This window comes from Dermacentor silvarum, chromosome 1 (assembly GCF_013339745.2).
Source record: "Dermacentor silvarum isolate Dsil-2018 chromosome 1, BIME_Dsil_1.4, whole genome shotgun sequence".
Lineage (NCBI taxonomy): Eukaryota > Metazoa > Arthropoda > Arachnida > Ixodida > Ixodidae > Dermacentor > Dermacentor silvarum.
The window spans coordinates 87,836,065-87,848,895 of record NC_051154.1 but is presented as its reverse complement, the minus strand read 5'-3'; the positions used below and the strand labels follow the sequence as shown (position 1 = coordinate 87,848,895).

At 48.5% G+C, this 12,831-nt stretch overlaps 1 protein-coding gene across 1 annotated transcript in view; it reads left to right on the top strand.

Moving 5' to 3' along the window:
* Window positions 1-12,831, top strand: part of LOC119431868 (uncharacterized) — a 143,478-nt gene extending 130,647 nt beyond the window's left edge. The window contains exon 19 of the mRNA XM_037699317.2: window positions 12,524-12,831. Coding sequence (XP_037555245.1) covers window positions 12,524-12,650 — 127 coding nt within the window. The 3' untranslated portion in view covers window positions 12,651-12,831. The remainder of the gene's footprint in view (window positions 1-12,523) is intronic.

Below are 12,831 nucleotides of genomic sequence, written 5' to 3'. Positions count from 1 at the left end.
GTAATATTGCGCAGGCTTAGCTGTTACGAAGTGGGCGCCGCACACTCGAATGTTTGGGAGATCGCCCTTGAGATCAGCACGCTTGATACGCGCAAGCCACAGGCTGCGCCGCTTCGAGCTAAGTGCTTTCGTTCGTTCGTCTTGCCATTCCACAACCTTCGGAAGCCGAAAAAGGTTCATGTTTGCCGACTCCTTCCTCGAGCTGCTTTTACTGCGGTTGCAACACCCAACAGCTGCGCAAATAGCCATTGCAAAACAGTGCCATTCGCATACGACTAACAGCGTGGTGCCATATGGTGGTGCTCCGGTATGGCGGAAACCTAACCCAGCATTGGCGGAAGTGACGTCAGTGCAAGCCATGTATACAACTGTTTGTGGTTGGTTATTCAGCCGACCCATCAAATGCGAGCGTTGTTTTGTGCACAATGGTGTCCTTGTCCTCTTGTATTTTGGGCACAACTATCCCGACAACGTGTTCTAACCAGGGTATTATGGATCACCTTGAGGAGTTTTCGAGATCGCTTCTCGTTTCAAATGTGTGCCAAGCCTAACGAGAGAAATGGATGGATGGACGGACGGACGGATGGAAGGCACCATCCATCCATCCATCATGCATCATGCATGAATGCTATGAGCGTCCCCTTTGAAACGGGGTGGTGGATTGTGCCACTACGCTCTTGTTACTATTTTGCCTAAAACCTCCGAGGTGCCATCGCTACCTATTGGTGAAGTCAGGAGATAAAACGCGACGACGGCATATGGCCTCTGAGATTGGAAGATTTCGGAGGCATGGAGGAAAGAAACAAAATAGGAGACATAGCGTTAATATAACCAACTCTAGAGGAAAAGCTCCCCATAGCGCCCATGTATTTGAATCCGGAACCGCAAGGGCGCCGCCATGTTGCTACCCTATGCAGGCGCGCAATCAACGCGATCCCAAGCCTCCGTCAGTATGGTAGCACCATCTAGTTAAAGCGCCTGCAAACGCACACTTTCAGAGACCGTAAATTTTACATCAAAATTTTATAAATAGCAATCCAATCGTTCTGAAAAATATACGTAATGAACTTCAAACGTTGTCCGTGCCTACGTGCTACGTGTAAATGCTTGCTTTTCCATAATATTTTGAATATCTTTAGTGCTACAAAAATGAGTCATAGCAACATGGCGGCGCCTGTGGGGTCCCCACTTGTTTCACCCAGCTTTTCCTCTAGAGTTGGTATACTAACTCTATGATAGGAGAGGCCCTGACGTCACACTTTTGAAGCCGGAAGTGCAGCCATGTTGATGTGTCATCTGCCTTTGCACTTCAATCAGTTCGCCGGAGCCGCCGGGAGTGTGTGCTGCAGAACAGTTTTAGTGAAGCAGATGTGCTCCTGTGTTTCTCCGTGGCACATTGAAGAAGACGACCGAGACCCGCGCCGTGATTACTTGAGTATCTCTGTTGCTGGCTGACACTCACACTCATAGACCCTAAACACAACTTTCAAGCTTACACAACACACTCCAAAGTCAGCTTGTCTCGCGAACAGAATATGCTGCGAGAAAGACGCAGGCCAAAAGAACTTCTCACTTTTCAGAGCCCTAGAGCAGCAAGGGGAGTTTCAAGAGCGTGGTTGTTATGGCAACGTTGATATTTAGGGTACCAGTCCCAGTGCTCCTTTGCGAAAAACAGCACGTGACTTCCGCCTCACTTTCTCCAACATGTCCGTGCTGGCCGGGGCCTCTCCTACGCTTTCCTTCCTCCATGCTCGGAGGCTATGATAGCTTGTACTGATTGTACTGTTTCGCCGCAGATCGGCGGACTTGGAAAATACAAATACAACACGCTCCTGGCTTTCATTGCGCTGCATCATTGCACTTTCACTCAGGTGCACTATGTATGCAAAATTCAAAGCGTAATGGAATAGCGTCCCGCACATAAACTACGCTATCTATACTAAAACTTGCTTTCTGTGATGTTCGTCTGTGGAACGGTATCAGTATTTCCCTTAACCCCGCTATTCCGCTAACGTTAAACTAAAACTGTCTTATGTCCAGAAGTACCCCGGGCCCAGCGCGACTCGACGGGATAGTACACCAGACTGCGCTTTGTGTAAACCGTTGGACTGCGCACGTATGGTGTCAATGGTAAAGGCATTTACAGTATAGACCACTTATAACTTAACCGCTTATAGTGCAGGACCGGATGTAGTGCGGTCTTTTCAGACTCCCGTTAATTTTCCCATAGCACACCATGTATACACGCATCGCTTATAGTGCAGTTGCGGGAAACGAAATACCGGTTACAGTGCGGCTGCCTGGGAGTACGGAGTCAGCGGAGACAGCGAACGCTCCCCTCAAACGGGCGCCCCAAGGAGTGCTCGAGGAAGAAAGAGAGACGAAGTGGAGGAGAAGGGCACGTGGGGTGAACGAACAGCCAGTGAGGCTGAAACCAGAATCTTGAGTGCGAGTCGTGAAATATCACTGCGCGCATAGCGAGCGAGGGCAACGAAATTGCCAACGCCGGCCAACGCTCGCTTCACGATAACGGCAGTAAACGAAACATCAGGGAGCGGGCGGCGCCGGCACGGCACGGCACGGCGAAGGGCGCACGTGGAGACCGTGGAATGTGAGGGACGAGGGCGGCAGGGAAGCGGATTTCGCCTCGGCAACTCCGCCGCTTTGGTGGCTCCCCTCGCCCTCCCTCGTAGCTCCCTCACTTTCGACTGTCACCGTGCGCGCCCGCCGCCGTGCAGGCGCCGCCGCTCCAGCCGGCACGGCACCAGCTCCCCGGAGTTTCGTTTTCTGACGTTATCGTGAAGCGGGCGTTTGCCGGCGTGGGCAGTTTCGTTGGCCGGCCTGGGACAGCGCCGCTGCTTCCCTCTGCGCCGTAGCCGCAGCGTGCAAGATCGACACGTGACCAGAAAGTAGAGGAAGCATAAAGGAGAAAGAAGGGTTCACTGCCATTTTCTACGCGTGGCTACGGTAGCGCGGCTGAGACGTTGGCACGTACACGCATGTTCCGGCGCAACGCAGAATCGGCGACCTTGCCATTTGAGAGAGGGTGAAATTTCCGCCGCGTTTTTTTATTTCTTTTTTTTTTCTTTTGTTCGCGCGCGATATTGAGGCGTCTCTCCTAAGCTTTTACTCTATGGCGGTGCCGGAGCAATGCCGGTCGGAGGCGCCACCGCGTGATTTGGTTTTAATTAACGAGATTCGACTGTACATTGCATGCAAACGTTCTAGCCGCATTCCTCGACTGTCGCATACGCGTTGAGGCTCGGTGCACATGTTTTTCATATGTGCCGGCCTTGAAAATTGTTGCTTTGGTTATAGTGTGGTACCGCTTATAGTGCGGATATTCGCGACTCCGGCGACTTACGTTATAAGCAGTCTACACTGTAATTTAAATTCTTGAAAAACTGCGCAGAGGCGGGACAAGCGTTGGAAATTTTACAGGGACGGGCGAATCAACTTGTAGAATACATGGCGCGTCAACAGCCACCTTACTCAAGCTGTAGTCAGTAGCGCACCCAGGATCTCTGGCGGGGGGGGGGGGGGGGGGGGGGTTGACAGTTTGCCAATACCATCTAAACAGCACTAATTTCGATTTCTTCACGGGAAATTGTAAAAAAAATGCGCTTTTTGCGAGTGTGCAGACGATTGCGCGTTTTGCATCTGAGTTGCAGCACTCAAATGCGTAAGGAAAGAAAAGGGGTTAAACAAAAGGGGGGGGGGGGTTACAACCCCCGAATTCCCCCCCCCCCCCCCCAGTCGGTGCGCCACTGGCTGTAGTAATCATAGCAGTGACGCCATGGCCTTCAAGATCGGATCGCGCGCCGCCCGATCGCGAAGGCCATGGGAATGCCTTCAACAATCTCGGCGGGCTTGGTAATTATGGCGCGCCGACTTCCGCTAATAACCTGCTGCTATTGACGCCACCCTACGATGTCATGATAAAGTGAAATATGGCAGCTAGGGTAATTCTTATTTCGATTGTAGTTTTATATTTCTCTTACAGATAGACCTCTTGCCACCATCGTGAAGGGTAGACGTGCGGGCGAGCACAGGACGCGCGTAGGAAGTTTGTGGACCGCGCGGGCTCTGCTATTGATCTCATGAGTTTGCTGCAGTGTTCTGACATACACATAGCGTGTTCGCTACAGATGTCCCTAGGAATGCAAGCTTGGTTCCGCGCAGGATTGGCATAAAATATTTTGAAATATTCCCGTGCTTGCGCCCTGAAGGGGTCGTTGTGTAAAAAATAAAGAAAAAGCGACGACGGGACGAGGCCTTGACTGCACGAGCTACAACTTTTGTCCAGCCTTGCGTCGTTTCCGGTTCCATCAGAGCAAATTAGATGAAAAAAAAAAAGTATCGGTTTCGCCCGAAAGACCAAGCAACGATTGCGATAGCAAATTAATAGACAGCTATACGAAGTAAGGATAGTAGTTTTATCGGCCGTATGAACTTGTTAACATTCACTTACTAAATTAACAAGCATGGTGTCGCGCGCTCAAGCAAACATGAACATATCTCACTCGATGGCCGCGGAAACTCACTGCTGTCAAAACGCTGGAGTGAGGAAGCGTGACAACAGCAGCGAGCAAATTCACCTTCGTGTGGCCTATCGCTTCAACGCGAACAGCGGCTAAAGCCCGACCCACATGAAGCGATTTTCTTGCGAAAAACTGGCGAACGGCCGGCGGCTGTTCGCCGTCGATCAAGATGGGCTAGATATGTTCGTAGGCGGTCAACCGCTCGCCGAAAGCGCCAAATGAAGGCTGTCAGCGCGGACCAATCAGGGCGCGGTCGCGTCCGACTTCCTGCCGCCGCATTTGAATCGGCTAACCAGCCAAAGAGCCTAGAGCAAACATGGCGACAAAAGCTGCGCGCATCGCGTACAATGATCGACTGATCACAGCTGTCCAGGCGTGACCAATATGGTTCAGTTGCAGATACAAAAGTATTTTTTCCCTGGATTGTACTGGGAATGGAATTATGCTGTTTCTAGCAACACTGAAATCTTAGCGACGGTAGCCGCCTGTTTTTCGCCGCATGTGGGTGCAGCACGGCGGCGGCACGCTGGCGTTCCACCGCACTAGTGCGGGCCGTGCGAAGTTCGCCGTGAAAGTTCGCTCCATGTGGGCCAGGCTTAAAACACAGCGCACGGCGGATTCTGTCCCCCGTTGCAGATCCCTTTCAAGATAAGGCCCCCGCGCCGTACGCAGCATGCAGCCACCGGATTACGACCCCCCCCCCCCCCCCCCTCCTCCTTCTCCTGTCAGTGATTTGCGCACTACGGAAGACTCCCTTGCGCGCACGAGATCGAGCCGCCATCATCGGCTCACCTTCGCAAGTTTCACTTGCACAGAAGGCACGTTCACACCGAAAGCGTGTTTTCAACGCGGTGAGGCGGCGAGCGCGCAGGCCTTGTTCAGACCGGACGGGTTGCCTGGCTGCCCGCGTAAAACCCCTCAAACCTAGTAAAGTAGCAATACGCAATGAAGAATGCCGCCTCCTCTTCGCGCGCCCTTTCTGAGGCCGACGCCGCGTCGCTATTGACCTAATAGCATCACGTGGGCCCTCGCGCCGGCTTCGTTTGTTTACAATCGCGCTCCATCGCTATTTTCGCTTGAGAAGCGTGTACCGACTGGCGAGAAGTCCCTATATAGTAAATGTTCCGCCGTCTCCTCTCCTAAAGGTGGATTCACACGACCGGACGGAGGAGGAATTTTCGCAGCGGATGGCGTATCACGTGACGCGCGCGTCATCAAAACGTGCCACCCTCGCTTAGTCCGGGCTCCTCCGCTCGCGGTCCGGATTGAAAATGCTCGCCGGTATTTCCATCCGTCCGTTTGGCGGTCGTCTGACCTCAATTTAGCGTAGTCAGCGCCAAATCTGTCAACATCGGTACGTAGTTGTCGTAAAACATGGCGGCGGTCCCGGTCGCCCGCTTCGAACTGAATTTGGCGTTGTTTTTGTAGAATTCACTTCGTTCGTAGCAAATGACTGCGTAAACGGCTTTTGCTTAGTCTCATGCCGCTTCGCCGAGAGAGTGTTATGGCTAATCTTGAGGAATTTTCGAGATCGCTTCTCGTTTCGAACGCGCCTAAGCCTAACAAGATAAATTTTTTCTGAGATGCGAGCGCCATCTGTCGCTAAAGTCGGGAGATAGGCGCGACGACGGCATATGGCCTCTGAGATGGGAGAATTTCGGAGGCTATGGTAGACAGCTTGTACTGCTTGTCTGTTTCGTTGCAGATCGACGGACATGTGAAGTAAAAATACAACGCGCTCCTGGCTTCCATTGCGCTGCCTATCGCACTTTCCGGACGCACACACACATAGAATTAGGTGCCCTGTGTATGCGAAATTCAAAGCGTAATGGAATAGCGTCCCGCACGTAAACTACGCTATCACGCTATACTAAAACTCTCTTTCTGCAAAGTTCGTTTGCGGAACGGTAACGCTATTTCCCGTAACCCCGCTATTACGCTAACGCTAAACTAAAACTGTCTATTGGCGTGGCTACGATGGCGTGTTATCGGCTTGGAGCCACGTGTGATTTCGTTGTGCAGCAGTGACTGCGTGTATTTTGTTGTGATGCAGCGGGAAAGGCGAGTCGTGGTTGCGCGCGCATTTCTATTTACTCAGACCGCGCAGCATGCGTGAATTCAACCTGAGTGAGGTGCACAAGAGAACGCTAAGTGACGAGGCAACCGTCACTTTTTTGGTTCTTGTTGAGGGATTCATAGCACTATGGCTTATAGGGCACGCCGAGTATGTAAACGCGCAGCTGCTAATAAGCGTTGGAGTCGAGGGTAAGCACGCGGATTCCGCAAACGGCGGTCCGGCTGTGCGAATGCGACCTAACTCGGCTGCGCCGGATTCAAGTGCTGACGTCACTGTTTGTCCGCGGAGCAGGCGGGATTTTGCCCTCGCGTGTGTATCCACCTTAAAGCGCTTGTTTTTTCTTTACTTTTTGCTTGCGCAAGCAAGTCGACGGTGGCGCACCTAGGCCGCGATTTTGTAGCGATGCCTTATGACTTATTTTATACTTATCATCCACCGCTCACGGCCGGCTGATCCAGTTGATAACGCGAGCGGACCGTCGCTCTGACTACTGACAAAACGCGATAAGCGCGAAAAGGCATTATTACCGGAAACGCATCGCTACAAAATACCGGCCTAGGGAAAGTCCACGTTGAAGCTTTCAGGCCGGGCGCGCGCCGCTGCCGCAGCCGGCGACTGCGGCTGCGCAGTGTGACTTTCAACATGGCTCTGAGGCGGAAAAAAAATATAAAGTGAATGTGCGCGCTATCATCGTCCAATCGGAGATACAGGAGAGAGAGAAGCGGCGTTGATCAAAGGATGGCGGTACTTTTGTTATATAGGGACCTTAGCGAGAAGCGTATGTTGGCGCCGTTGCTCTTCCTTGTTGTTTTGGTTTGCGAACGCCTTGAACTAAGTTTTGCGGCAAGTGTGGCGTCGCTTCACGGTGTTTTCCATCACTATGACCTGCTGCGTCTTTGGATGCCAAAGTAGTTTCAGCAAAGGCAGGAATCTTAATCCTTTTCTACGGCGACAGGCTTGAATTGGCGGGCACGCGAGGCTGAGTGTAAAAACATGATTGCGAAACTTCTAAGATTCAGCACAATCCTTTTGGCAGCATTTGAGGTTCGAGCGTGAAAACTCATCTTAGGAAAGCAACTCTGCCTTTTATGGTTACTTGCTAGCCTTCATTAGAGCGAATAGCTTCGGTTGCCTCTTTTGTTCGTGTTCGTCGTTGGCGGTCGCCCGGTGGATTTGCGATAGATACAAAGGCACCGATGAAAAGCGTGCGTGCCCTCCCGAAAGCGAGTTATGGGATGCGTTCGTCGCCGAACGATAGTATCGTAGGTTTTTGAGACGTACGTACGTGCTAATTCGTGTGAGCTTTAAAGTGTGTGAAAGTTACGATGCGGCGGTGGAGCACTCGCAAAGAAAACGTGCGGTCGTCCGCTTGTTCACTGGCTGGTTTAGTCGTTGTTCGTTTAGTCGTTTGCTCGTTCGTTTAGTCGTTCGCACGCTTGTTCGTTCAACTGTTCGTACGGCCACTGTCTCTGAGACGCACTTGCTTTAGGGCACTAAGGCTGGTGTGTCCATGCACTCTGCCAGCCTTTGAGTTTCATAGCTGATACGCGCCGCGAATTGAAGTGGTAAGGACGGCGCGGATTATTTCGGTTACTGAGGGATTGCTGGAGGCCAGGATGTTGGCACTCGATCGTAAACGTGATATTTACAATCATTCGCAACAAGATCTTGCGACACGCGCTAGACAAATGTTGCATACCTAATTGTAGCGCACGCGATACATTCGGAGTCGTCATAGTACGGGCGTTAGCGCTCGTTTAGATACTTAAAAATAGTTTGTGTATTTTGTGTATTTGTGTGACAGATATCAGGTTGTTAGTGTTTCCGATGCTTATTCTAAACCAAAAATGACTAATTTAGGTGTACCACAAGGATCCATTTTGGGCCCGTTACTCTTTTTACTATATATTAATGATCTACCTAATTGCCTCGCATCGTCTAGGTGTATACTATATGCCGATGACACAACAATTATTAATTCTGATGAATGTCTGTCAACGGTAGTAACCAGGCTTAATACTGATCTTCATAACTTGTTAGGATGGTGCAAAATGAATAGACTTACCATTAATCCCACTAAAACAAAATTTCTTCTCTTCTCATCCCAAAATAAATCATCACTATGCATTCCGCCCATTTCCATAGGTAACCATTTATTATCAGCAAGTGAAGAATGCACATACTTAGGTGTTATTATTGACTGTAACCTAAAATTTCAGCGCCATATAACTCATATAAAAAAAAGTTATCATATGGAATACGAATTCTCATTAGGTCACGTCCGTTCTTTTCACGACCTGTGTTGCTCTCACTCTATTTCGCGTTTGTACACTCTCACATTAATTACTGCATATCCTCCTGGGGTAACACGTACAGTACTCACCTAAAACCCTTACAAACTATCCAGAACCAGGCTATTAGAGTAATCACGTCGAGTCCACACACCGCCAATGCTAAACAGCTACTCCAAGAAAATAACATTCTTGACGTTGCCGCCCTTGTCAAGTTCAACCTTGCCACTTTTCTTTTCAAACTAATAAATGACAAGATCACATTGTCGCTATTTCCTATGTCATCTCTAACGAACACCAATCCAACACGTTTCGCGCTTCATAATAACTTCATTCTACCCAAAGTACGTACTAATTATGGCAAACAGACTGTTCACTTTGCAGCCATATCATCATGGAATACATTACCATTTGTCATAAAACTACAGAAAGCTCATAGGTTTTGCCATGAATTGAAAATTTTTTGTTATGTGATATGTATGTGACATAGTGTACTGTATAACCCGCTTTCGTTTTAGACCTGCCGTTCTTATGTGCGTCAACATGTTGCTTAAGTTGTTCTTTAATTTTTCTTTTTTTTTCCATTTCTTTTCCCTCCACTTATATGTTAGTTTTACCTAGTTTTATTATATTACTTACTTCCGATACACTGTTGACTATTAATATCATTATTTACTTATGTCTGTATTATTATTTATCATTTTTGCAATTGTACTCATTCAGCTACCGTTCTTGCCATTGTAACTTTTATGTTAACCATGAACAGGAGGTCCCAATTCAGTTTTTACTATGGGACCTCCTTCTGTATACCTCTATCTGCAAAACCTTTTTGTGAATTAATAAAAAAATTGATTGATATATATATATATATATATATATATATATATATATATATATATATATATATATAACCCTCCGTACATAATCCCTATGCTGTACACGGAAGTTACTCGGAGATAGAACGCGAACGCTTAAAGCACCCCGCATTGTTATGCGTGCATTCACTCTGCGAAAGATCGTCTGCTACGCTCAAGTGTTGTAGGCAGCGCCTCGGTCGAGGAGGGAGCATGAAAGAGAGGAGAAACGAAGAGTGAAGGTGGAGGAGGAGAGTATTTGGCCACACGATTGGGCAGCTTGTCGCAGCCACCGCTGCCAATCATGTCATCCTTGGCTCAAGAAACGTGATTGCTATCGCTTACACAGCTTTTGGCAAGTGACGCACAGCTTACGCTGTGCGCTGCAGCTCATGTATGCGAAAAACGAATAGCTAGCCATGTGTGTGCTGTACACATTCCTTTTAGCTGCACTTAACTGAATTAGTGTGAAATACGAACGGACGGTCGGCGCGCATCCTGTAGAAGAGAACTTCAGAATAGTGTTTGCCTGAGCTCGGTGGTTGCACATAGCACAAATGGTTTCCAGCAGAACGTACTGACACGGACAGAACGGGACGGACGACTCCAGCGTGTGTCGTCCCGTCCCTTTCTGTCCGTGTCAGTACGTTCTGCTGGAAACCATTTGTGCTGTAGAAGAGCCCGCACGGCCCACATACTTCCTGCGCTCGCCCACACGTCTACCTTTCACGATGGCGGCGGAAACCCAAATGTGTGCATAGGGTTGTCGGCATTATGCAAGATATCTATAACTTGGGTTTGTGTGCGTTGTCATAATTACTGCTGCTCTTTGTTCTTTGACGGACTGAGTATAGATCTAGAGCAAGTATTGCGGCCGGAGAAAGAGGATTGCAGTGCTCTTTAACGTATGTGTCACGTGCCTTCTGCCTCGCATCCACTGCCGAAAATCGTCGGGTGTGCGACGCTGCGCTCGGTGCGGAAACTGATTTCTGGAGCAAATTAAAATTTAAACACTTGATATCTGCGCTTTCACCAGGTCTTTCACGAGCATCACCAGGTCCTGCAGTAAGCAAACTTGGAAAACGAAATGCATAATTTGGTGCGCAAGGCTCGTTTAAAGGCTAACTTTTAACTTTTTTATTTCTTTTTTTGCTAATTTAGTTATAAATGAGTAGTACACACTACACTAAAGCAGCCCAGCACGTCGGCTCCGAGATTTATTGGTGCAATCTTGGAGGTCATGCTGAGGAGCCGTGCATTCTGAGATGTCACTTCCGGCGAGCGGCAATGTTCAAAGCCACGCGCCATAGGGTGGTGCCCCCTGGATTTAAAGTGCGGATCTTAAATGTTATGCTCTTGCTCGTTGCATGCGGCGGGAGCGATTTCGGGAGACGGGAACAGTCATAGAGGTCGAGTTTTCGGCACGACCTATGGCGGCGTTATATATACAGGGTGTCCTAGCTAAAAGTGGCAAATGTTTTAAAAATGACTGTGCCAGGAAGCTCAAACCAACTCAGTGGTGTTGGGAATCGCATGTCCTAGTCTGCGGTATTTTTTTCCCGTTTTGCAAATTCAATTAGTATAAATTAATTGCCTAACTTTTTAAATATTGACTTCACCTAGAAAGTGTCAATACGAAAGTTGTAGATCACATTCAAAAATGGCCGACTGAAGTGTTTGCAGCTAAGTGCTATTGAAGGAGCTTCTTGTAATTGACTTTAAAGAAAGCCCGCGAAATACAAAAACAACCACGTGATAGCGCCCCCAGAGGACCGATCAGTAAATGACATTGTAATGATCAGTAAATGACATGCTGCTTTCGAGACTCACAGAACACCTACTCACTCGCGTGCCCTGTCGCGATCGGGCGCACAGAGTGAGCGGCGGTGATGCATGAAGGTGTGTCGCGCTTCGACGTGACGTGGCATAAACATATCATTCGCTCCACTTGTGGAATGAAGCCCGAATGCAGATGACAGCAAATAAGAGAAGCTCGCGCTTGAGTAAATTTTGACGGCAGAACTGTTTGATCGGGAAGGAAAATGCAGTTATGTTCTATTAGTTCCTGATCATATCTTACTAGCGAGAGTTGCTGGCGCGTACCTTGCGGCCACCGGAAACGCCAAGCCCGTCCCGGAAGTAGGGATAAGCGGATTTAGTTTTTTGATTGGTCGTCTGGGAGCGCTGAAATAGTGGCGCTATCACGCACTTGTTTTCGTATCTCGCGGGCTTTCTTGGCAATTACCAGTAGCTCCATCAATGGTACTCAGTTGCAAACACTTCAGTCGACAATTTTTTAATGTGATCTACAACTCTCATATTGACACTTTCTTGGTGAAGCCAATATTTTAAAAGTTAGGCAATTGATTTATACTAATTAATCGAATTTTCAAAACGAAAAAAAAATGCCGCAGACTAGAACACGCGGTACTCAACACCACTGAGTTGGTTTGAGCCTCTTAGCACACTCCGTCGTTATTAAAAGATTGGCTACTTATAGGTGGGACGCCCAGTATGTATATATAGAGATAATTTTAGTATTTTTGCGAGCTTTTCGTTACACATGCAGTCGTACCTCAAACGTAAAAATTTGCATGGTGGATGCTCTATATCTACGCTACCTGAAACTGCCTTTTTCGCCGCGTGAAATTTTGTTTCAGTTAGCCTATAATGGCGACCGCCGGCGCGGGGCTCCGCAGGTTGTGGTACTCTGCATTCTTGACTTGTCACTGACTCTCTCTATTCCTCGTTTTCGAACAGGTTCTGCTTCAATTCCGTGCCTGTGGCCAACAAAGAGAAAGTCCACGTCAACTTGAAGGACATTTTGCTACGAAGGAAGCAGTCGTCAGCCGCAATGATGTCAGCGGGTTTGTTGCAGAGGACATAATGCTGCAATGACCTGTTTTCATCTCCATGTGATGCTCCCAGTCACAACCCAAAGTTAGGGACCTTGGAGTTTGAAAAAAGAAATATGAAGCACTTGTGCTCTGTTAAGGACATTGTTGTGTTACAAAGGGTCCCGTTTGTTTAAATCTGAAAAAAAAAAGAATAAATCTCTCAGAGCATCA